Raw genomic sequence first — 25,694 nt, 5'->3', positions numbered from 1 at the left:
GTGGCAATATTAGAGGTCCTTTTTGGGAGGGATGGACAGCATGATAATGACCCTGACAAAGTCAGGTGCACTGGGCAGATGTTGTGGAGTCTGGCAAATCTAGGGCCACGTGACTACACCACCTATATTGCAACGATTAATGCCAATAACAGCCGAGAGACGGTGGGTTCTGTCACCACCAGGCTTAGACATTTCGCCAGTATGGTCCATGGCCCACATCAGGCTAAGATTTCTGCTGTGATTAAGGAACTCAAAGAGGAGATGAGGGAAATGAGGGAAGAGATGAGGAAGAACAGTTCCCATATGGCACCAGTGCGGGTCACAAGCCCAAAACTCCAAGCCCCACGTCCCCCAGCTAGAGAGAGAGGGTACACCTCACGAACTGAGCTGTGGTTCTTTCTACGTGACCATGGGGAAGACATGGGAAAGTGGGATAGGAAACCCACTTCTGCCCTGGCAGCACGAGTGCATCAACTCAGGCAGGGAACCAGTAACCAGAAAGGTTCCACTAAAGTGAAGGTAGCCTCAACCTCCCGTGACCAAACTGGCAGATATTACAGAAAAGAGGATGATCCCCTTGAAGGAACCTCTAGCATGTATGCCCAAGGAGGAGAGGATGACCAGTGCTAGAGAGGCCCTGCCTCTAGCCAGGAAGAGGCACGGGAAAACCGGGTCTTTTGGACGGTGTGGATCTGATGGCCTGGCACATCAGAGCCACAAAAATATGACGCTTTAGTTGATACTGGTGCACAGTGTACCCTAATGCCATCAGGACATGTGGGGGCAGAACCTGTTTCCATTGCTGGGGTGACGGGGGGATCGCAGCAATTGACTCTGTTGGAAGCTGAGGTGAGCCTGACTGGGAAGGAGTGGCAGAAACATCCCATTGTGACTGGCCCCAAGGCCCCGTGTATTCTGGGCATGGACTTCCTTAGAAATGGCTATTACAAAGATCCAAAGGGACTCAGGTGGGCTTTTGGAATAGCTGCTGTGGAGGCAGAGGACATTAAGCAATTGAACACCTTGCCTGGACTATCAGAGAACCCATCTGCAGTGGGACTCCTGAAGGTGGAAGAACAGCGAGTACCAATTGCCACCTCGACGGTGCACCGCCGGCAGTATAGGACAAATCGAGATGCTGTGATCCCCATCCACAAGATGATCAGAGAGCTGGAGAGCCAAGGGGTGGTCAGCAAAACCCACTCACCCTTCAACAGCCCCATCTGGCCTGTGCACAAGTCTGACAGAGAATGGAGATTGACTGTGGACTATCGTGCATTGAATGAAGTGACTCCACCGCTGAGCGCTGCCGTGCCGGACATGTTGGAGGTCCAGTAGGAGCTGGAGTCCAAAGCAGCGAAGTGGTACGCCACTATTGACATTGCTAATGCATTTTTCTCCATTCCCCTGGCAGCAGAATGCAGGCCTCAGTTTGCCTTCACCTGGAGGGGAGTGCAGTACACCTGGAACCGACTGCCCCAGGGGTGGAAGCACAGCCCCACCATCTGCCATGGACTGATCCAGGCTGCCCTGGAAAAGGGTGAGGCTCCAGAACATCTGCAGTACATTGATGACATCATTGTGTGGGGGAACACAGCAGTGGAAGTATTTGAGAAAGGAGAAAAGATCATCCAGATTCTGCTACAAGCCGGCTTTGCCATCAAGAAGAACAAAGTCAAAGGACCTGCTCGAGAGATCCAGTTCCTGGGAGTAAAGTGGCAAGACGGACGGCGTCAGATTCCCACTGAGGTCATCAATAAGATCACTGCAATGTCTCCACCCACCAGCAAGAAGGAAACGCAAGCTTTCCTAGGTGCCATAGGTTTTTGGAGGATGCACATTCCTGAGTACAGCCAGATCGTGAGCCCTCTCTACCTGGTTACCCGAAAAAAGAATGATTTCCACTGGGGCCCTGAACAACAACAAGCCTTTGCTCAGATCAAACAGGAGATCACCCATGCAGTAGCCCTTGGCCCAGTCAGAACAGGACCAGATGTGAAGAACGTGCTCTACTCTGCAGCTGGGAACAATGGCTTGTCCTGGAGCCTTTGGCAGAAAGTGCCTGGTGAGACTCGAGGCCGACCACTGAGATTCTGGAGCTGAAGTTACAGAGGGTCCGAAGCCAACTACACTCCCACAGAGAAGGAAATCTTAGCTGCCTATGAAGGAGTTCAAACCACCTCAGAAGTGATTGGCACAGAAGCACAACTCCTCCTGGCACCCTGACTGCCAGTGCAGGGGTGGATGTTTAAAGGAAAGGTTCCTGCTACCCACCACGCCACTGACGCTACATGGAGCAAGTGGATCGCCCTCATCACGCAGTGCGCCCGTATTGGAAACCCGAATCGCCCTGGGATTTTAGAGATAATTACAAACTGGCCGGAAGGTGAAAACTTTGGTCTTACTGATGAAGAAGAGCAGGAACAAGTGACACGGGCTGAAGAAGCTCCACCGTACAACCAACTGCCAGCAGAAGAAACGCGCTACGCTCTGTTTACTGATGGTTCCTGTCGCATCGTAGGGATGAACCGGAAGTGGAAAGCAGCCGTATGGAGCCCCACACGACAGGTCGCAGAGGCCACTGAAGGAGAAGGTGGATCAAGCCAACTTGCCGAACTCAAAGCTGTTCAACTAGCCCTGGACATTGCTGAAAGAGAGAAGTGGCCAAAGCTCTGCCTCTACACTGATTCATGGATGGTAGCCAATGCTCTGTGGGGATGGCTGGAAAGGTGGAAAAAGGCCAACTGGCAACGCAGAGGAAAACCAATCTGGGCTGCTGATGAGTGGAAAGACATCGCCACCAGGGTAGAGAAACTGTCTGTGAGGGTCCGTCATGTAGATGCCCATGTCCCCAAGAGTAGGGCTAATGAAGAGCACCGAAACAATGAGCAGGTGGATCAGGCTGCAAAGATAGAGGTGTCAAAGATAGACTTAGATTGGCAACACAAGGGAGAGTTGTTCCTAGCTCGATGGGCCCATGATGCCTCAGGTCATCAGGGGAGAGATGCCACCTATAAGTGGGCACGAGACCGAGGGGTGGATCTAACCATGGACAGTATTTCTCAGGTTATCCATGACTGTGAGACGTGTGCCACAATCAAGCAGGCCAAGCGGTTAAAGCCGCTATGGTATGGTGGGCGTTGGTCCAAATATAGATATGGGGAAGCCTGGCAGATTGACTACATCACACTGCCCCAAACCCGCCAAGGCAAGCGCTACGTGCTCACAATGGTAGAAGCCACCACTGGATGGTTGGAAACCTACCCTGTGCCTCATGCCACTGCCCGGAACACCATCCTGGGACTTGAAAAGCAGGTCCTTTGGAGGCATGGTACCCCTGAGAGGATTGAGTCAGACAATGGGACTCATTTCAAGAACAGCCTTATAAACAGCTGGGCTAGGGAACATGGCATTGAGTGGGTGTACCATATCCCCTACCATGCACCTGCTGCTGTAAAAGTTGAACGGTGCAATGGCTTGCTTAAAACCAGCTTGAAGGCACTGTGTGGGGGAACTTTCAAGAACTGGGAAATTAATTTAGCAAAAGCCACATGGTTGGTGAACACCCGAGGTTCCACTAACCGAGCAGGCCCTGCCCAATCTGAGCCCTTTAGAGCGACAGATGGAGATAAGGTTCCAGTGGTACATATGAGAGGTATGCTGGGAAAAACTGTTTGGGTTAATTCTGCCTCCAGCAAAGACAGTCCAATCCGTGGGGTTGTCTTTGCTCAAGGACCGGGTTGCACTTGGTGGGTGATGCAAAAAGATGGAGAGACCCGGTGCGTACCCCAAGGGGTCCTAGTTTTAGGGTGAACTACCCATGACACTGTGCTTGTATCTGTATCTGCATGTACATATGTATATAGTTAAAGTAGTATGTGTTCGTGTATAATTTAAAGGTTTAATATTTAATGTAACATTTTGGTATGGGAAAAAATTCGGGGTGGATAGTGTTGAGGGTTAGGTGTCTTTTTTTTTTTTTGTTTTGTCCTTCTGGCCTGCCCGGGGAATTTTTACCCATTATGTGCTGGGACAACCTAACTACCGGTACTTAGGGGTGCTTGACAACGGACAATGAGTGGCCGGGCCCAGGGCAGGGAAGGGGGCAGAAAAGGAGGGTGGGGACAGTTTTTGGGCTGGTTCTTTTTCGGTTTTTTGGGGAAGGACGTTGGTGTGCTGGGTCGCGGAGCTGCTGCGGTGGAGAGAAGGGAATTTTGCCATCACCCAGACGGAGCGGCTGCTTCTTCTCCTTCTCCCCTCTTTGTTGGTGGCCTCGCACCCCCTGTCCTGCCGGGACGTGTGGCAGTGCCAGGCACCGCTGCGGAGCTGCTGATACACCTCATCCACCAGCCCAGGATCTCAGCTCATCCCTGCTGTTCCAGCCGACTGTTCCTCAGAGCCCTGCAGGAGCACCGGGACTGACTGCCCGAGGGGTTTGTGAAAACAAAGCCTCTCCTCCATCCCGTCTCAGCCGAGAAAGCTGTCACGGGGTCCCTGTTTCTGTTTTCTTGTTATTGCTGTAGTTATTGTTTGTTTGTTTGCCTGGTTATACTAGTAAAGAACTGTTATTCCTATCCCCAGATCTCTGCCTGAAAGCCCCTTGATTTCAAATTTACAATAATTCGGAGGGAGAGGGTCAACATTCTTTCATCCCAAGGGAGGCTCCTGCTCTCCCTAGCGGACACCTGTCTTCTAGAACCGAGACATGGGCTCAAACAACTCCAGCAAGGCCCTGTTTACTTCAAAATTTTTTCCTAGGGCGCTATAGTCTAATAATTGTTATAGCTCCTATACTGTGGAGTAAATAACTCTTTTTTTTATTTACTCTGTGGTGTAAATAAATCTGTCTAATCATGCCAGAATCAGTCACAGTTGTATTTGTATAAATATATCTGATATTCCATTGTTAATCCTGTGGGGAAAATTGCATTACGGTCCAGTTCCACCTGTCCAATCAGCACACATAAACCTTTAAAAAACTCTGGGGCTGGGATTGAATCCAGCTGCTCCCAGTCTCCTCTCTTAGAAAGAATTTAAAAGTCTAGGCAGCCCGGAGGGGTTTGAGGATCCCTGGTGCCTGTTAAGTGTCATTTCTTCACCTCATGACTCAGCAGGAGTTTCTCCAATAAAGAAATAAAGCTTTTGCCTGAAGCTCCCACCCTGCCCATGACAGGAAGTCCTGGGAGTGTCTGTGACATCCCGGCTCTTTGTCAGCCTGGGGACTCCTGGGATGTCACCGTGGAGCCCCCAGGAGTGCCTGTGACAGAGCGGTGCCTTTGCAGCCCAGGGTCCCCTGGGATGTCACCATGGAATTGCTGTGACTGCGTCTGACCACACGGCTCTTCAGCATCCCCAGAAACCCCTGGGAGGTCTCCATGGAACTCCTGTCTGTGCCTGACTCAGACCTGGAGCCAGTGTCTGTTGTCATGGCAACCACTTGCAGTCCCATCCCCAGGCTCATGGGATCCCAGAGCCACAGAATTGGCTGAGTTGGGAGGGACCCATGGGGATCCTCCAGTCCAACTGCTGGCCCTGCACAGGACACCCCAACAATCCCAGCCTGGGCCTGGCAGCGCTGGCCAAACTCTGCTGGAGCTCAGCCAGCCCTGGAGCTGGGAGCCTTCCCTGGGGAGCCTGTTCAGTGCCCCAGCAGCCTCGCGGGAAAAACCTTTTCCTCACATCCGGCCTAAACCTGCCCGCCTCAGCTCCAGCCGCTCCCTCCACTCCTGTCCCTGGGCACCAGAGGGAAGAGGTTCCCACACCCCCAGCCAGGGACCCGCTCCCAAGGCTGCTGCCATGGCAAGAAGGCCTGGCACCAGCTGGGATGCTTGGCTTCCACGGGCTGGGCTTCAGGAATGGCATTCCCCAATTTCCTGCTCCTACTGAAACCGCGCTGCTGCTCGCTTCCCTCCCACCTCCCATGGAAAGCACAAAAGGCAAAGATCCCAGGCTGGGATAAGAACAATTTATTTGGAACAGCAATGGGATAAGGAACAAACAGGAACAGAAACAATTTGGATAACAGAAGGGATAATACAAACTATTTACAGGGAAAACTAAAATGCTACAACTGGTTCTTCCTGGCCACGTATTTCCTCCTGCCTGGAAAGGACTCCCTTCTCCTCTGGTGAGAGAGAGAGAGTCCTTTTCCTGTCCCTGGAAATGACCTGAGATAGAATTTAATATAATGACAGGGACATGGTCAGACTCTCATGGTCTTTAATCCCACATCATGACATTACCGTGGGCAGGAAAAGGTACAGGTGTCTTCCCAGCATGTATCACAGGGAACATGGATCACCAGGTCTCTTCCCAGTGTGGATCCTCCAAGGGGGGATGAAGCTGGAGCAGTACACAAAACACTTCCTGCACTTGGGGCACTTGCAGGGCTTCCCTGACTGGTGCCTCCGTTGGTGTCTGGCCAAGTTAGAGCTGTCTGAGAAGCTCTTCCCACACTGGGGACACTTGTAGGGCCTCTCCCCAGTGTGGATATGTTTGTGGGTAATGAGGCTGGAGCTCCGGCTGAAGCTCTTCCCACATTCCCCACACTCATAGGGCTTGTCCCCAGTGTGGATGCGCCGGTGCCTGACGAGGGTGCAGTTGTGCTGGAAGCCCTCCCCACAGTCGGGGCAGCGGAAGGGCCTCTCATCTCTGTGAATCCACTGGTGCTGGAGGAGATGGGAGCTGCTCTGAAACCTCTTCCCACACTCAGGACACTCGTAGGGCCTCTCCTCAGTGTGGATGCGCTGGTGGATGACAAGTTGAGAGTTGAAGCTGAAGCCTTTCCCACATTCACCACACTCGTAGGGCCATTCCCCAGTGTGGATCATCTGGTGGCAGATCAGGCTGTTGCTGTGGCTGAAGCTCTTCCCACACTCCAAGCACTTGTAGCGCTTCTCCCCATCCTGAAGCTGCTCATGGACCACCAGCTCAGAGCCTCGGCTGGATCTCCGGCCACCTTCACAGGGTGAGTCTTTCCTCCTCAGAGCACCCTGGGCTGGGTTTGGAGCCCCTCCTCCTGTGGGATCTCTGGGGATTTTTCTCCCCATGGGAGACCTGTGCTGTGGAGCTGCTCAAATCAGCCTCTTCCAGGAGGTTCTGCTGCAGGGATTTGTTCTCACTGGTCTCCATCCTCAGCTCCTTGTCTGGGGGAGGAAGGACAAGGAGAGGATGGGATTTGCCTCCGTGCCAGAGGGAAGGGGAAGGAGATCCCCCCAGTGCATCCCCGGCAGGACGGCGTCGGCAGCGGGGTTGTCCTGCAGCCGGGGGCCAGGCTGGGCTAGGTGATGGAGCAGGAGAGAGGGGGAAAGGGGCACCGACTTCCTCCTCACCTGCCTGGGTGTCCTGTGGCATCTTCCTCTTCATTGCATCTTTCTCATCCATCTGGCCAAGGTTTTAGAATCGGAAATCCTGATTTGGGAAAAAAAAAGGAATGAGCACACTGAATTTGAAGGTCCCTCTCTCCAAGTCCCTCTCTAGAAATCACTGAGCATCTGGGTTGTCTTGGTTTGAAAGGTAAGGTGTTTGCTAAGGAAAGCAGAAACCTCCATTTAAATTGATAAAAATGTAAACATCCCGTCCCCTCCGAATTATTATAATCTTGATATCAAAGTGCTCTCAGGTAATGATCTGGGAATAGGAACAATAGTTTTTTTCTAAAGAAAGGAAAATGAAAATGCAGCAATACAAAAAAAAATCAACAACAAATAAACAACCCACCAACAGAGTCAGAATACAACCTGACACCCTGTTGGTCTGGGTGCTGGTAGCAGTCTGATTAAATGGTGGCTGCAGTCCTCCTGGAGTGACAGATGTGGTTCTGTTGATGCAATGATCCCATAGAAGATTGTAGCCTACCTCTGAAGTTCTGGTGCTGTAGATGGGTCTGGTCTCTCCTCTGGGAATCCAGTGCAGAAAGACTGCCTGTGGTGTTCTGATTATAAGATTATATCCATACAGGAATGCTTGGCTCCTCCCCCTGGGTGGAGCATCTCACAATGGGATGATGTCATTTTATTAGTCCTGCAGTGAGACTCAATGGCCCATTAAGAAAAGATATCCCCCTGGAGGAAGGATGGGTGGTGGAAGAGATAAAGAACACTGCCCCACCTGGTTTTAACAGCTGGCCCATTAACAGAAGATATCCCCCAGTTATGAGGGATGGGTCATGGAGAAGATAATGAAAACTGCTGTACCAGGTTTTAACAAATGGTGATAGAATACATGCTTTTGGTTACATCTTGCATGGCAACCCAGGACATGGAGTCCATATGAACCCCCCAAAGACCAAGATTCAGCCCTGAAAATGCCTTCCAGGAGTTCCTTATCTCTGGTCTCACTCCTTTGGTGTTCAGGGGTTCCTCCCTGTCCCAGCTGCCGGGGGTCATACTTGTACTTTGGGTCCCCTGTCTATTCGGTCCTTGAGCTCTTCAGGCTGCTGGGCGTGCCAGGAATCTGAAAAGTTCCTCCTGTTTCCATCTCCCCACTTAGGGATGCTGGGACCCCCCAGTATCCCTCCAAGGGGCATTTTCCACTCATCTTTGGAGTTCTTCATTCTCCAAACATCCCCCCCCCAAAAAACACAACCCAAGAAGGATCCCCCGGGATATCTGGGCCGAGCTCTCCCTCCCCAGTCACCTGTGGGATGGGAGGTGATGATCCCACAGGTGGAGAGCTGTGAATTCAGGGAGTGCTTGACCTCGTGGTTTCTTCTCCTTTCTCTGATCCTCCTTTGTCCCTCCTTCAGACTGATGAAGCTTCTCAAGGAGTCAGAAGCAAAACTCCAAGTCCCTTGGAGCTTCAATCGGCCCCACTGAGGGCAGGGACTACCAAAGGCTCCCCAGGGACTGGTGAGAGCAGATCCTGGAGGCCAGGATTGCCAGGAGCCAAAGGCTCTGAGCAGGGAACTGCAATGCTGAGCAAGCCCTGGCTGGGTTGGAGGAAGCAGAAAGGCCAAGCCCTGAGCCCAGGCCTGGCACAGCAGGGCCTGTCCCTCACGGGTGGCTCGAGGCTCTTTGTGGGGCAGTGGGATGTGAGGGGCAGCAAGGACAAATGCCATAAACCTGTGTGACACTCCAGATCCTTATGGAACCAAGTGGCCAGTGTGACACTGTGGGAAGTTGTGAAACCAAGGGGATCATTGTGGCACTCTTGGGCCCATGGAACCAAAGGACCAGTGTGACACTCCAGATCCTTGGCTCCAGGGGTCAATGGGATACCGTGGGAAGTTGTGGAACCAAGGGGTCATTGTGGCTCTGTTTGGCCCATGGAACAACAGGGCCACTGGGACACTCTGGGGCCTTATGGAAACAAGAAGTCACTGTGAGCCTGCAGGGCTGTAACACCCCAGAACACTTAAATGCTAGTGGTAACCGAAGGTTCCTGTGCTTGAGTTTGGTGCACAAGAGAAACACCAACCAGATCTTCTCAACATGTAGAGATGTAAAGAATATTCTTGGTAGAAAGGGACCCACAAGTATCATCAAGTCCAGCTCTTAAGATAATGGCCCACACAGGGAGTGAACCCACAGCCTCGGTGATGCTGGCACTATGGACTAACAACTGAGCTAAAAGGTCAAAATGACACAGAATTCTACTGGCAAAATATAGACAATCAAGGAATTTTGACAAAGGGTTTAATACAACATCGAAGTGAACATAAAACTCTTACCATAGCATTAACTTTGCAAACTCAGCTCATTTAACATAAAACCTTTAACACTTAGGATGTTATGTATCCAAAAATGTTCCAGGTACATAGGATTAGAAGGAGAAGAAATAGAGAACAGAAAGACAGAAGATATACAGAAAAACACTTCCAGGATGATCCCAGTCACTCCCACTATAATCGCAGTCACTCCCAGTATGAGCTATGGCACCCAGTCACCCCCAGTATGGTTGCAATAATTCCCAGATTTTCCCAGTAAGCTTCCAGTCATGGCCAGAGTGACTGTCACTCCCAGCGTGGGCCCAGTTGCTCCCAGTCACCTCCAGCATGGTTCCAGTCCCAGACAGCACCTTTCCAGTCACCCCCAATGTTATCCTAGCTACTTCCAGTAGGATCCCAGTATGACCCCAGCATGGGCACAGCTGCTCCCAGGATTATCCAGTGTGCTTCCAGTTGCTCCCATTTACCTGCACTGTGGTTTCAGTCTCTCCCAGTCTATCCCAGTTGTTCCTAGTCACTCCTCAGGTGCTTCCAGCCTGATCCAAATCGCTCCCAGCCACTCCCAGTCACCCTGAGTGCAGTCCCAGTTGCTGCCAGTATGGTCCCAGTCTTGCCCAGCATGGCCCAGCTGCTCCCATTGTGATCCCAGTAGGATGCCAGTTGCCCTCAGCATGGTTCCAGTTGCTCCCTGTTCCTCCCAGTGTGATTCCAGTTGCACCCAGTTGCCCCCAGTGTAGTCCCAGATTATCGCAGTCACACCCAGCATCGTCTCAGTCATGCCCAGTTGCCCCCAGTGTAGACCCAGTCACTCCCAGTTGTTCCCAGTTGTCCCCAGCACAGTTCTCATTGTTCCCAGTGTGTTCCCAGTCATCCCCAGGATGGTCACAGACACTCCCAGTATATCCCAGCTGCCCTCAGCATGTCCATGTTAATTCCCAGACACTCTTAGCAATCCTAGTCAAGTGCTTGTTTTCCAATATGATCTCAGGCCCAGTATATCCCAGTCAAGCTGGGATTCACTCCCTGAATTCATGGTCCCCCATCTGTGGGATCATCATCCCCACCATCCCACAGGTGGTGAGGGAAGGGGGAGCTCAGCCCAGATATCCTGGGGGGGCTCCTGGGTTGGGTTTTTGGGGGTGATGATTGGAGAATGAGGAACACCAAAGCTGAGTGGAAAATGCCCTCTGGGGGTACATTTAGGGTTACCAGTGGCAGCTGCTGGCAGAGGCAGCCTGGAGGAGCAGAGCCCTGTGTCCCCCAGGACCCCAAAGTGGGGAGCCCAGAGAGGAGGAGCACCACAATTCGTGGGACCCTCAATTGCCTGGTGAGGGGTTGGGGGGTCTCCATGGACTCCCTGCACCCCGAAGAAGAGAAGAAAGGGAGCAGGGACCCCGGAACCCCAAAAACTTCCAGCATCCCTAAGTGGAGAGATGGAAAGGGGGGAAACTTTTTTGATTCCTGGCACTCACAGCCTGGGCAGGGCAGGGACCGAGTAGACAGGGGACCCCCATACACATGTGACCCTCAAGAGCTGGGACAGGGAGAAAACCCTGAATACCAAAAGGGAGAGAACAGAAATGGGAACTCCTGGAAGGCATTTTCAGGGTTGAATTTTGGTGGTGTATTTGGTGGTAATTTTTATGGCCCATATGTCTTGGGTTGCAATGCAAAATGTAACCAAATGAATGTATTCTATTGTGATCCATTAAAACCTGCTAGAGGCAGTTTTCTTTATCTCTTTCATGACCCATCCTTCATAACTGGGGGATATCTTCTGTTAATGGGCCAGCTGTTAAAACCAGGTGGGGCAGTGTTCTTTATCTCTTCCACCACCCATCCTTCCTCCAGGGGGATATCTTTTCTTAATGGGCCATTGAGTCTCACTGCAGGACTGATAAAATGACATCATCCCATTGTGAGATGCACCACCCAGGGGGAGGAGCCAAGCATTCCTGTATGGATATAATCTTATAATCAGGACACCATAGGCAGTCTTTCTGCACTGGATTCTCAGAGAAGAGACCAGACCCATCTACAGCACCAGAACTTCAGAGGTAGGCTACAATCTTCTATGGGATCATTGCATCAACAGAACCACATCTGTCACTCCAGGAGGACTGCAGCCACCATTTAATCAGACTGCTGCCAGCACCCTGACCAACAGGGTGGCAGGTTGTAAAGTGACTCTCTCAGCGAGTTGTTTTTTTGTTGTTTTCCTTTTGTACTGCTGAATTTTCATTTTCCTTCTTTAGTAAAGAACTATTATTCCTATTCCTATATCTTTATCTGAGAGCACTTTGATATCAAGATTATAATAATTTGAAGGGGGTTGTTGCTTACATTTTTATCAATTTAAATGGAGGTTTCTGCTTTCCTTAGCAAACACCTTACCTTTCAAACCAAGACAACCCAGATGCTCAGTGATTTCTAGAGAGGGACTTGGAGAGGGACCTTCAAATTCAGTGTGCTCATTCCTTTTTTTTTCCCAAATCAGGATTTCCGATTCTAAAACCTTGGCCAGATGGATGAGAAAGATGCAATGAAGAGGAAGATGCCACAGGACACCCAGGCAGGTGAGGAGGAAGTCAGTGCCCCTTTCCCCCTCTCTCCTGCTCCATCACCTAGCCCAGCCTGGCCCCTGGCTGCAGGACAACCCCGCTGCCGACGCCGTCCTGCCGGGGATGCACTGGGGGTTCTCCTTCCCCTTCCCTCTGGCACGGAGGCAAATCCCATCCTCTCCTTGTCCTTCCTCCCCCAGACAAGGAGCTGAGGATGGAGACCAGTGAGAACAAATCCCTGCAGCAGAACCTCCTGGAAGAGGCTGATTTGAGCAGCTCCACAGCACAGGTCTCCCATGGGGAGAAAAATCCCCAGAGATCCCACAGGAGGAGGGGCTCCAAACCCAGCCCAGGGTGCTCTGAGGAGGAAAGACTCACCCTGTGAAGGCGGCCGGAGATCCAGCCGAGGCTCTGAGCTGGTGGTCCATGAGCAGCTTCAGGATGGGGAGAAGCGCTACAAGTGCTTGGAGTGTGGGAAGAGCTTCAGCCACAGCAACAGCCTGATCTGCCACCAGATGATCCACACTGGGGAATGGCCCTACGAGTGTGGTGAATGTGGGAAAGGCTTCAGCTTCAACTCTCAACTTGTCATCCACCAGCGCATCCACACTGAGGAGAGGCCCTACGAGTGTCCTGAGTGTGGGAAGAGGTTTCAGAGCAGCTCCCATCTCCTCCAGCACCAGCGGATTCACAGAGATGAGAGGCCCTTCCGCTGCCCCGACTGTGGGGAGGGCTTCCAGCACAACTGCACCCTCGTCAGGCACCGGCGCATCCACACTGGGGACAAGCCCTATGAGTGTGGGGAATGTGGGAAGAGCTTCAGCCGGAGCTCCAGCCTCATTACCCACAAACATATCCACACTGGGGAGAGGCCCTACAAGTGTCCCCAGTGTGGGAAGAGCTTCTCAGACAGCTCTAACTTGGCCAGACACCAACGGAGGCACCAGTCAGGGAAGCCCTGCAAGTGCCCCAAGTGCAGGAAGTGTTTTGTGTACTGCTCCAGCTTCATCCCCCCTTGGAGGATCCACACTGGGAAGAGACCTGGTGATCCATGTTCCCTGTGATACATGCTGGGAAGACACCTGTACCTTTTCCTGCCCACGGTAATGTCATGATGTGGGATTAAAGACCATGAGAGTCTGACCATGTCCCTGTCATTATATTAAATTCTATCTCAGGTCATTTCCAGGGACAGGAAAAGGACTCTCTCTCTCTCACCAGAGGAGAAGGGAGTCCTTTCCAGGCAGGAGGAAATACGTGGCCAGGAAGAACCAGTTGTAGCATTTTAGTTTTCCCTGTAAATAGTTTGTATTATCCCTTCTGTTATCCAAATTGTTTCTGTTCCTGTTTGTTCCTTATCCCATTGCTGTTCCAAATAAATTGTTCTTATCCCAGCCTGGGATCTTTGCCTTTTGTGCTTTCCATGGGAGGTGGGAGGGAAGCGAGCAGCAGCGCGGTTTCAGTAGGAGCAGGAAATTGGGGAATGCCATTCCTGAAGCCCAGCCCGTGGAAGCCAAGCATCCCAGCTGGTGCCAGGCCTTCTTGCCATGGCAGCAGCCTTGGGAGCGGGTCCCTGGCTGGGGGTGTGGGAACCTCTTCCCTCTGGTGCCCAGGGACAGGAGTGGAGGGAGCGGCTGGAGCTGAGGCGGGCAGGTTTAGGCCGGATGTGAGGAAAAGGTTTTTCCCGCGAGGCTGCTGGGGCACTGAACAGGCTCCCCAGGGAAGGCTCCCAGCTCCAGGGCTGGCTGAGCTCCAGCAGAGTTTGGCCAGCGCTGCCAGGCCCAGGCTGGGATTGTTGGGGTGTCCTGTGCAGGGCCAGCAGTTGGACTGGAGGATCCCCATGGGTCCCTCCCAACTCAGCCAATTCTGTGGCTCTGGGATCCCATGAGCCTGGGGATGGGACTGCAAGTGGTTGCCATGACAACAGACACTGGCTCCAGGTCTGAGTCAGGCACAGACAGGAGTTCCATGGAGACCTCCCAGGGGTTTCTGGGGATGCTGAAGAGCCGTGTGGTCAGACGCAGTCACAGCAATTCCATGGTGACATCCCAGGGGACCCTGGGCTGCAAAGGCACCGCTCTGTCACAGGCACTCCTGGGGGCTCCACGGTGACATCCCAGGAGTCCCCAGGCTGACAAAGAGCCGGGATGTCACAGACACTCCCAGGACTTCCTGTCATGGGCAGGGTGGGAGCTTCAGGCAAAAGCTTTATTTCTTTATTGGAGAAACTCCTGCTGAGTCATGAGGTGAAGAAATGACACTTAACAGGCACCAGGGATCCTCAAACCCCTCCGGGCTGCCTAGACTTTTAAATTCTTTCTAAGAGAGGAGACTGAAAGCAGCTGGATTCAATCCCAGTCCCAGAGTTTGTCAAAGATTTATGTGTAAATATTGGACAGTTAGAACTGAACCGTAATGCAATTTTCCCCACACGATTAACAATGGTATACCAGAGATATTGATATAAATACAGATGTGATTGATTCTGAACATGATAAGACAGAAAGATTTATTTACACCACAGAGTAAATAAAAAAAAGAGTTATTTACTCCGGAGTAGAGGAGCTGTCGCTCTGATTGGGAACGGCGATAAAGAACGACACTGACTCTCAAGGGAGTCACAACAGGAGAATCTCTCTAGTTTATTGCTCTAGGCTTGTCTTATAGACAGATACGTGGAAAAGTACATAAAAGAAACTCTTATTGGTTAGCAAAGTGCTACATCACCATCATTGGTCAGTGGGGTTCACCACCCCCCTGACTTTCTCCTGCAAGGAAAACAAGAGGACAGACAAACAGCACCTGGCAGTTGTTTTCTGTATCTGAGGATTGTTTTGAAATCCTCCTATGAAGTTCTCAGGCTAGCTTCTCAGGCAGGGCTGATAGGCCATGGGGCCTGCCGTTCCTACAGCTCCCTGCAGCCTGTTCCAAAGCTAGCATCCATAGGAGCTGTAACAATTATTAGAATATAGTGCTCTAGGAAACAATTTTGAAGTAAACAGGGCCTTGCTGGAGTTGTTTGAGCCCATTCCAGGCACAGCCTCCTGCTCCAGCAGGAACTGCCTTTCCTGTGCCATGGCCAGGGCAGATCCCACTGCAGGAAAAGCCCCAGGCCAGCCCCAACCCAGGGAAGGGCTCAGGCACAAGTGCAGAGTGCCGTGCTGGGAGCTGTGCCAGGGACAGCCTGAGGCACCAAAGGCACCTTGGCAGCAGCAGCTGCTTCCAGGCCATGGCCAGAAGGCTCCCTTGGCACCCCGGCCTGGTGGCCAGCACTGAAGAGCTGCTGCTTCAGGGCTCATTTCTGGCTGGGCTCTGAAAAGCCACTGCTGCTCCACGAGCCTGACTGGGAACCAATTGGCCCCATCACCCTGGGGACAAAATAATAATGAAACAACTCTTCATGCCAGCAGAGACAAGGCAGGGGCAGAGGAAAGGGGAGAGCCAGGCCCAGGGGACATGGCTGCAATGGTGATGGCTGTGAGGTCAGTGCCACTGCAGCAGCTTGGCTGGCCCTCAGCAGACATTCTGGCCAGGACGGTTGTGAGGGCACCCAGCACATCAGAGAACCCACACAACAGGATTTCCATCCTTGGGGAGGGGAGGGGCTTTCACTGTGTCAGGTGGCACAGAGCTCCTGCTCTGGGAGCAGTCCTGGGATGGGGCATCCATTTCTCTGGAAAAGCAGTTGCAGTTTTGTGCCACTCTCATTGTAAATATTTCCTCCTTCTAACAAATCTAAATCCATTCTTGTTCAGCTTAATGATATTGATCCCTGTCAATGCAAGACTTGGTAGAAAATAACTTTGAGCAATGTTTCCATTTTCACAGACCATGGAGAAGACCTAAAAATCTCCCAGGATGGGGTTTGGAGGCCTCATCACATAAGCAGCAGGTAGAGGCTGAAGGCCCTGGGTTGTGCAGCTGTAAGGCCCTGCCAGAGGCAACTTGTGCAGCCCTTTGGCCATGGCTGCTGGCCCTGGGCCTGAGGCCAGCAGGGGACAAGTGACCCTGGCAGCCCTGAGGCCTCATTGCCTCCTTGTCCCTGCCCAGCAGCCTGGCAGGGGCCACCCCATGGTGCTGCCCTTGGCATTGCACATCCCCACATGCCAGTGGCCCGGGAAGAGCCCTGAGCAATGAGGGAGGGACAGCATCTGCCTTGTCAGGGGCTGGGGCTCAGCCCTTGGCCCTTGGCATTCCTGAAACACATCCAGCTTTGCTCAGCACCACAGACACCTTTCCCTTGCTTGTCCCCAGCTGCCATCAGGGCCTCCAGTCTTCTGCTCTACCTGGAACCTGGGGACGCTTTCTCACTCGTGTCTCTCATTTCAACTACAAGAAACTTCAGTGTTTCCACCTGACTTGGAGCTCTTGAGAAGTTTTTGAGCACACTCTGAGGGACTGAGTGTGATACAAAGAGCCCCAAAGGCCTGAGAGGGTGATGAAAGTGCTGGTGCTGTGTCTGTGCTGCTGAGCTGGGCCGGGCTCCTGGCCCAGAGGCAGCTCCTGGCAAGGGCAGCGCTGCAGAGAGACAGCTCTGGCCAGGAGCAGCTCCTGAGCACAGCCCAGCAGGGCTGGGGCCCTGCCAGGGCAGCTCAGGGACACAGAGAGCAGGCTCAGACAGAGCTCCCAGGGGGCTCAGCACTGGCAGGAGCTGTGGGATGTGCCAGAGGGGGCTGTATCACAGCAGCACCTCTGTGGCTGTGTCCTGGAGCCCCAGAGCAGCTGTGATGTCAGAAAGGGGCTGTGTGACAGCTCCGAGTGGGCTGTGTGAGGTCACAGATGGGGCTGTGACATCCCAGAGTTTGTTGTGTGAGGTCACTGAGCAGCTATGGCATCATAGAGGGGATTCTGTGACATCAGAAATCAGTGTGTGGCATCCCAGCGTGGGATGGGTGATATCACTTAGTAGGCTGTGACATCACAGAGAGAACTATGACATCAGAGGTTGAATGAATGACATCACAGAGTTTCTGTATGAGATCACAGAGCCACCACAGGGTGGACAGTGACACCACTGAGTGGGCTGTGAGGTCACAGAGCAGACACCACAATCCCAGAGGGTGGCTCTGTGACATCAGACAGCAGGTTGTGACATCACAGAGCAGCTGTGTGACATCAGAGAGAAAAGTGTGTGATGTCAGAGAGAAGGCTGTGACATCAGAGAGTGGGTTCTGTTATCTCAGAGGGGCTGGGACATCACAGAATGGCTGTGGGACATCCCAAGGGCTGTGGGGCATCAGACAGGGACCCCCCGGCAGCATCCCTGTGTCCCCCAGGGCCAGAGCCTGGGCCAGGGCTCCTTCACCCTGTCACTAATGAGGGCTTGACAGCACTTAAAAAATCCCCAGCAAGGGAGCAGCAAAAACCAGATTTAATATTAAGCACCAGCACAAAGTTCCTTGGCAAGAGTCACTCTGCTCCTGACTGGACACTTCAGGCACAGCAAGGAAACAAACCAACAACAAAACCAAACACAATCCAGGCAACTAAACCAGAAATGAACCCAGAAATGTCCGTGTGTGTGTGTGAGAGTGTGTGTGAGTGTTTGAGCTTAACAGAGCTCAAACTTAACAGGACTTCACTTATGCCTTAATTTATACCTCAAACATCACAATTTAGCAAAAGCACTTAACAGTATTTAAGATAACTTATAACATATGACTCCAGGATTTAACAGTGGAATAACACTTAACAATATTCAACTTCATTTACTGTTGTAATCACAGGCACTGAGAGTGTGCCCTTATCTCTGATACCTGGCTCTGACATCCAAGAAAACTCTTAATTTCATATAACACCGTGAAAACAAATGTTAAATAGAAAAACCAGGAGTGTAAGTGTGTAGATTAAAGAGATTTCTTATGTCACTGCATGAAAAAGTTAAAGTTTGGAGTTTAAACTAGTTTAGAAAATAGAGGACAAGATGGAGGATTCAGGGTGTTGTCTCTTGTCCTTTCTTCATCTTCTTCTTCTAGAGGTTTTTGGGTAGTAGTAGGTGATTGGATAAAGAATGCCGCAGTGCAGTGCACAAGTGTTGGGTCATTGTGTCACTAAGAAAAAAGATTTCCTTGGCATTTGTTAATTGGGTAAATGAACATATAAAAAACCTTGAAGAAGATCTTTGTTAGTAATTTTGCACCTTTCTATCTTAGTGCACATAGCTGCTTGTGGCTCCTTGTACCCTGTATACATGTAATGGAGATAAAAGAAGAATAAACAACCAAGTCCAAACAAGAGAAAACTGCGTCTCTCTCATCAATCTTCAGTCCAAGGGGGAAAAAGAACCCAACCACAAGTGTCCCATCAGGACACCAGGGCCACACTGCACCACTGCAGATGGGAGCAAACCCTCGTGGACTGCGTGCCTTACAAATCTGGCACACCCATGTCACACACATCCCTGAATTTAGACATTTAAAATATGTACGCTTATCCATAGCTACCTATTCATCAGCACTATGTGCTATAAAACACACAAGAGAAAAGGGTCGGGATGCCACTGCACACTGGCAGTCAGCCTTTGCTGTTCTGAGCATCCCTCATAGCATCAAAACAACATACATCTCACAGAAAACAAAACATTTCCTACAGCCCTGGAGTGTAACACACCACACTGGCATTCCTCAAATAACAATAAAACAGGTCACTGTGGAAAGAGCACATGGCACTTTAACAGGAATTATTGAAAAACAAAAGGTAGGAATGTGTGGTGGGACCCCAGAAAGCAAAGTAGCTAAGGCTGTTCATACAATAAATCATTTAGCAGTATCAGAAGATCCCCAAACCAAGCTCGCTTGAACTCTGCAATTCTAACACAAGTGAAAGACTTAGCAATGTGAGCTCTAACAAGAATTACCAACTTGTCAGTGCCAACCCAAAGCTATTCAAGTATAAGACAAAACCCCCATGAGCTCTATATGCAATTCATAGAACGTTTGCAGGATGCTATGGAAAAGCAAATCGCAAACAGTGAAGCAAGGGGTCAATTAATGCTACAACTGACACGAGATAATGCAAACCAAGACTGTAGAATAATTATAGCTGCCTTACCTCAAGAGAATCCATCTCTGGAGAAGATGATTAGAGCATGTGCTAAGGTTGGGACTGGATCTCATCACATGGATATGCTAGCCAATTCTATTACAGCTGCTGTTAAACTCACACCCCATTGCTACAAGTGTGGACAACAAGGCCACAGGAAAATAAACTGTCCACACAAGCCCATTCCACAGGGGACAGCTCAGGGACAAAGAAGTGATAATGCAAAGAGTGTGAAAGAGTGTAAATGTGAAAGAGTCAATCATATAGCCAAAGACCACAAACAACACCCTCCTGACAGTACCTCTATGGATGTGATGGAGCAGATTGAAGAAGAGTAACCAGAACAACTTATTCACCATGAAAATCAGACTCTTGAAAAGACAGTTAATTTAAAAACTGTTCATTTACAAATTGTTTTTCTGCTAAATTGGGTTTTTCTCACGGTTCTAAATGTTGAATGTTTTCTGTTTCTTGTTTATAGAGCTCAGGTATAATCTCAGTTCATGTTTTTTGATGTTAAGTTGTAACTTTTAACTATAAGAAGTTAACCTGTGGCATGTTAGCTTGAAGGATTGTGATCCTGTCTGCCAGCTTCTGGAAGGGAGTGTTGCAAACTCAATTTAGTACACAAAGCATGTTGCTAGCCGAAGAGAATTATTTGTGTCAAATTAATTAGAAAACTTCATTCAAATTAAACCCATGCTGTACCTGTTATCATGTCTGCAAAGGGCCCTTGCAGATAGGATAACAGAGAGCATTTTATATTTTTTTAATTTAACCAAAAAGGGTGAATTGTCACAGTATTGTCACAGTACAGCTGCTCAGGACTGGACAAAGTAAATCTAGACATAACACAAATCTAATTTAGCAGTAAATTTACTTTAGCCATAACACAAATCTAATTTAGTGAGCCACTAAATTCACTAATTTAGTGAACCACTGCACACCATTGGCCATGACGCTGGGCAGGGAGAGAAGTATCAGCCAATGGCTGGCTAGCCTGGGAAATTTGAATTTGATATTCAAGTGAGTTCTGAATAATAAACGAGGCTGTTTTGTCTGATGAGCAACTGGAGAACAAGTCGTGGATTTTGTTGCCCCACCCACAACCAGCATGTTACAGATACACCTTGGGCAGTACAAGAGCCTGGCCAGGGCTACACGCAAAATGGAGCAAAAATGGTCACAAAAATGGACAACTGATGTCACATTTTTAAAAGTTTAGGTCCATCCGCATATTTGGGTTCATTGTCCAGTTACAGCTTCAGATGATGAAGTCCCATCCTTCTTCTTTTCTCTCTTCAGTCCACCCTTGTTCATGCTTTTGGGCCTGGAACTTGTAACAACTGTCCTTGGTATCAAGCTAGAAAAGGAATTGTTTTGACTACCTACTCTGTGAAGAGAGCTCACTAACACTTAATAGGAAGTTCAAAACTACAAACCTAGGAAGCGCAGAATATGAAAAATATGAGAGCTAAAACTTAAGGCATCACACCCTGAGGGGCTGTGGAATTGAATAATTTTGGAGAGGGACTGAGTAGGATTCAGTGGCATTGAATGGTTTTGAGATGACACATCGATCCCTCTTATCTCTTTGAGTGCCAAGAGATGGAGACAACTCCACCAAATAACCCCACAACCCTCAAATACTCCCAAGTATCTCCCAGATTGCCTTGAAGCACTAGTAAAATGTGAGGTTTTAGATGCCTTTGATGAATTTGTTGATTTTTACCACCATTTGTTGGTTTTAAAGGGATGAGAATGAATCAAAAGATAATTGAAACCAAAATAAAATGACCACCAGCCCAGTGTGCTCCCAACACAGATCACTGGGAACGTGGGTCATCAGGTCCTGCCCAACGTGGGTCCTCTGATGGGGGATGGAGCTGAGGCAGCACACAAAGCTCTTCCTGCACTTGGGGCACTCGCAGGGCTTCCCTTACTGGTGCCTCCGTTGGTGTTTGGTCAAGTGAAAGCTCCTGGAGAAGCTCTTCCCACACTGGGGACACTCATAGGGCCTCTCCCCAGTGTGGATGCGCCGGTGCCTGATGAGGTGGGAGTTGTGCTTGAAACCCCTCCTGCAGTCAGGGCAGCAGAAGGGTCTCTCATCCATGTGCATCCGCTGGTGCTGGAGGAGATTTGAGCTGCTCTAAAACCTCTTCCCACACTCAGGACACTCGTAGGGCCTCTCCCCAGTGTGGATGTGCCGGTGCCTAACAAGGTGGGAGTTTTGCTTGAAGCCCCCCCCACAGTCGGGGCAGCAGAAGGGCTTCTCATCTCTGTGAATCCGCTGGTGCTGGAGGAGATGGGAGCTGCTCTGAAACCTCTTCCCACACTCAGGACACTCGTAGGGCCTCTCCCCAGTGTGAATGCGCTGGTGGATGACAAGTTTGGAGCTGCAGCTGAAGCCCTTCCCACATTCCCCACACACGTAGGCCCATTCCCCAGTGTGGATCATCTGGTGGCGGATCAGGCTGTTGCTCTGTCTGAAGCCCTTCCCACACTCCAAGCACTTGTAGCGCTTCTCCCCATCCTGAAGCTGCTCATGGACCACCAGCTCAGAGCCCCGGCTGGATCTCCGGCCGCCTTCCCGGCACAGGGTGGGTCTTTCCTCCTCAGAGCACCCTGGGCTGGGTTTGGAGCCCCTCCTCCTGTGGGATCTCCGTGCATTTTCCTCCCCATTGGATTCCTGCACCGTGGAGCTGCTCAAAATTGCCTCTTCCACAAGGTTCTGCTGTGGGGATTTGTCCTCCCTGGTCTCCATCCTCAGCTCCTTGTCTGGGGGAGGAAGGACAAGGAGAGAATGGGATTTGCCTCCGTGCCAGAGGGAAGGGGAAGGAGATCCCCCCAGGGCCGTCCCCGGCAGGACGGTGTCGGCAGCGGGGTTGTCCTGCAGCTGGGGGCCAGGCTGGGCTGGGAGATGGAGCAGGAGAGAGGGGGAAAGGGGCACTGACTTCCTCCTCACCTGCATGGGTGTCCCGCAGCATCTTCCTCTTCCTCACAGCCTCCTTCTCCATCTGGCCAAGGTTTTGGAATGGGAAATACTGGCTGGGGAAAAATACAATGCACAAGCATGTTGGGTTAGATTCCTTCTGCCCAAGTCCATCTCTAGAAGTCACCGGACATCTGGAGTCCATAAAAAACCTCCCAGTCAGCCCTGAAAATGCCTCCAAGGAGTTCCCCATCTCTGGTCTTTCCTCTTTGGTGTTCAAGGGTTCCCCCCTGTCCCAGCTGCTGGGGTTCACTCTTGTACTTGGGGTCCCCATTTCCACCCTCGTCACTGCCCTCCTCAGGCTGCTGGCTTTCCCAGGGATCCAAAAATTCCCCCTATATTCACCTCAACACTTAGAGATGGGGGGGGGGGGGGGGGGGGGGTTGGGGTTCCACTGTCACTTCTCCTTTTATTCTCTGCTTCAGGGTGCAGGGGGTCCAAGGACTCCCCGCTGCCGCTCTCCAGGCTGTTGAGGGTTCCATGAATCGTGGTGATCCCCCTCTCTGGGCTCCCCACTTTGGGGTCCTGTGGGTCACAGAGCTCTGCTCCTCCAGGCTGCCTCTGCCAGCAGCTTCCACTGGGAACCCCCAATGTTGCCCCAATGGGCATCTTCCGCTCAGCTTTGGAACTATTAATTCTCCAAACATCCCCCCAAAAAAACTCAACCCAGGGTCCCCCCTAGATATCTGGGCCAAGCTCCCCCTCCCCAGTCACCTCTAGGATGGGGGTGTGAATTCAGGGAGTGCTCAACCTCATGGTTCCTTCTCCTTTCCGTGATCCTCCTTTGTCCCTCCTCTTCCTCCTCTTCCATCCCTCCTCCGTAACACCAGCTCCATCTGCTACTTCCATCCCTTCTCTCTCTTCTTCTTCATCCCTCCTCTTCCATCCCTCCTCCTCCTCCCCCAGGAGCAGCGACACCCTCGGTGCCCCGAACCCCTCACAGCCCACGGCAGGAGCGGGGATGGAGCTGGGACAGGTCGGGATGGGCAGCGCGGGGCTCTCCGCTGCTCCCACCCGCTGGGGATGGGGGGAACCTGGCCCAGGGAAAAGGAGAGGGAAACTGGGAAAATTGGGGGCTGCAGATCCAACCTGGGACTGGCTGGGGACCCTGGCTGGGGACTGCCAGCAACTGGGGCTCCTCTGGGGAGATGTGGGAGGGGGGAACACAGAGAGGGCTGGGGGATCCCAGGAGTGGCAGCACTGGCAGGGACTGGTTTGTAATGGGATCATCCTGGGATCGTCCTGGCAGTGGCTGAGATTGCACTGGCTGTGTACTGACATCATACTGGGATCATACTGGGAGCAGCTGAGCCCATGCCAGGAGAGGCTGCGATCACACTGAGGGAGACAGAGATCATACTGGGATCAGACTGGGATGATACTGGCAGTGAGTAGGAGCCTCCAGGGGGAAGTTGAGACCAGTTTGGGGGCAAATGTGATATACTGGGAGTGAATGGGATCATGGTGATGCTGACTGGGAGGGGTTGAGAGCAAATGGGATCATGCTGGAAGGAATTGGGAAGGACTGGGAATATGCCCTGCACTCTCCAGAACCCTGGTATCGCCCCCCATAGGTCCCATGTGTCCCCCAGACCCTTCAGGATCCCCGAGTGCCACCTCAGCGCCCGTTCGGGACCCCCCAAAGTGTCCCTGGATCCCTGAATGCTCCCGACCCCACAGATGCCCCTTCCAGCCACTCCTGGGAATTCATCTCACATCATCCCACAACACAGTTCCACGCCCAAACCTCCTGCCGTGCCCCGCGCCCTAAAGATCCCGGTTAGAGCTCCCCAGGTTCCCCCCAAGTGCTCCCGAGCCGTATACATTCGCCCCAAGCACCTGCAGCCACGGCTCGGACGCAAATGTGTTCTCCCAGCGCTTTCCCACACCGCCAAACGCGCCTTCAGAGCCACTTCCGGGACTACAGCTCCCATCATGCTCCGCGGCGCCCATAGAGCACTATTCCAGCCGGGACTGCATCTCCCGTCATGCCCCGCGCCTCACCGGAATCCAGTGGCGCTGTGCATACAGCTCCCGTGATGCTCCGCGGCCCCATTAAACTGTATTATACCGGTGCCTACAACTCCCATCATCCCCCGCGACCCGTAGATTCCCCGTTACAGCCCCCCAAGTGCCCGCCCGGACCCCGAAGGGCCCCCAGATTCCCCTCCCTGACCTCCAAGTGCCCCCCGGGATGCCCAGGTGCTCCCCCTGACCCCGAACTGTCCCACAGAATCCCCAAGTCCCCCTCCAAGTGCCCACCCGGCTCCCCCAAGTGTCCTCCAGACCCCCAGGTTGTCTCTAAATTCCCTCCCCAGACCCAAAACTGCCCCAAATGTTCCTCAGAAAAGTCTCCATGGACCCCAAAGTGGCTCCTTTTACCCTGTGTGAGAAAATTATTAAAAAGATGATCAAAGGACTAAAAATTGGAGCAATTGGCATAAAGTAAAAGAAATAGTGGTCAATTAATTAATGAAGGGAATTGAGGTACTTAGAACCAAAGACCAATAATGTTTTTTGTCCCTGAAAATGTATCAATTCTTTTATATAAATATAAAAATTAGGTTACAAAAATACAGAATAATATTATAAAAATAAAATTTTAGTTTTTATTAATTAATTAGATTTTAATGATAAAGAAAAATTATAAAGAGAAATGTTTTCAATGTTTTGGGATGTCAGTCCCAGGTGGGCGATGTCAGACATGCTGAGGCTCGGGGTGAGGAGCAGGTTGTCCAAACAGGGGCAGCTCACAAGGGGCTCATTCTTCTCCCTGACCAGACTTCCTAAGGAGACATTCAGCATCAAGATTGTAAAGAGCAAATCGTGACCTCCTGATCAGTACACAAAGATGTTTTACAGTTTGAACAGTAGAATGTTGTCACCGTAAGGTGCATTCTTTGTTAATATACCTCATGTTGTGTCATGTTTGGTAAATACCAATGTTGTTGTAACAGCCTTCTTTGTTAAAATATTGTTATAAATTAAATTAGAATTTTGACAGCTAGGTCCCTTGGGTTAATGGCAGTTTAATTAAAAACGAATACAATTTACTAAACTGAATAGTAATGTGGTATAAAAGAGTACAGTTTAGTAAAATAATACAGTTTAATAAAAAATTAAAATTTATAAATGTAATCTGCTAGTAATTAACTATGATTAAAGCATAAGCAAAACCGACCAGAGTCTTCCCACCCTGCCTCACGTTCAAAACAAAGCACTTCAAGCTAAACTTATATACTGTATGCTTATACATATTCATTAATGTTTCCTGTAAGTTCCCTCCTATTTCCAATTTTTCTGACTTTTCATCATTTTTCTTCACGGCGCATGCCTCACTTGTTGTTAGGAGGTCTTCAGTCTTCTTTTGGTGGTCTTTTGGCAAAGGCTTCTCCTCTTCCTCATTGTCCTTTGGATAACCTTACAGGTTTGT

General features: G+C 50.9%; 1 protein-coding gene across 1 annotated transcript; it reads right to left on the bottom strand.

The window, feature by feature from the left end:
- Window positions 1-17,561: 17,561 nt before the first annotated feature.
- Window positions 17,562-24,161, bottom strand: LOC147646488 (uncharacterized). Its single transcript, XM_086873406.1, has 3 exons — window positions 24,101-24,161; window positions 22,235-22,317; window positions 17,562-22,047 (listed from the first exon to the last, which is right to left on the bottom strand). The coding sequence occupies exons 2-3, from the start codon at window positions 22,284-22,286 to the stop codon at window positions 21,419-21,421; spliced, it is 681 nt and encodes a 226-aa protein (XP_086729532.1). The 5' UTR covers window positions 22,287-22,317; window positions 24,101-24,161; the 3' UTR covers window positions 17,562-21,418.
- Between the last annotated feature and the right edge of the window lie 1,533 nt (window positions 24,162-25,694).

This window comes from Cyanistes caeruleus, unplaced genomic scaffold, assembly GCF_971803275.1.
Source record: "Cyanistes caeruleus unplaced genomic scaffold, bCyaCae1.hap1.1 HAP1_SCAFFOLD_96, whole genome shotgun sequence".
In the NCBI taxonomy this organism is placed as follows: Eukaryota; Metazoa; Chordata; class Aves; order Passeriformes; family Paridae; genus Cyanistes; species Cyanistes caeruleus.
The sequence above is the reverse complement of the archived record's forward strand: the minus strand, read 5'-3'. Positions and strand labels throughout refer to the sequence as shown.

Excerpts from the sequence above, each read along its gene's own strand:
- LOC147646488 (XM_086873406.1), bottom strand. The coding sequence starts at position 22,286 with ATGGAGAAGGAGGCTGTGAGGAAGAGGAAGATGCTGCGGGACACCCAT. Across the intron at positions 22,048-22,234 it reads GCTGCGGGACACCCATGCAG|ACAAGGAGCTGAGGATGGAG; the intron begins GTGAGGAGGAAG and ends TTCCTCCCCCAG.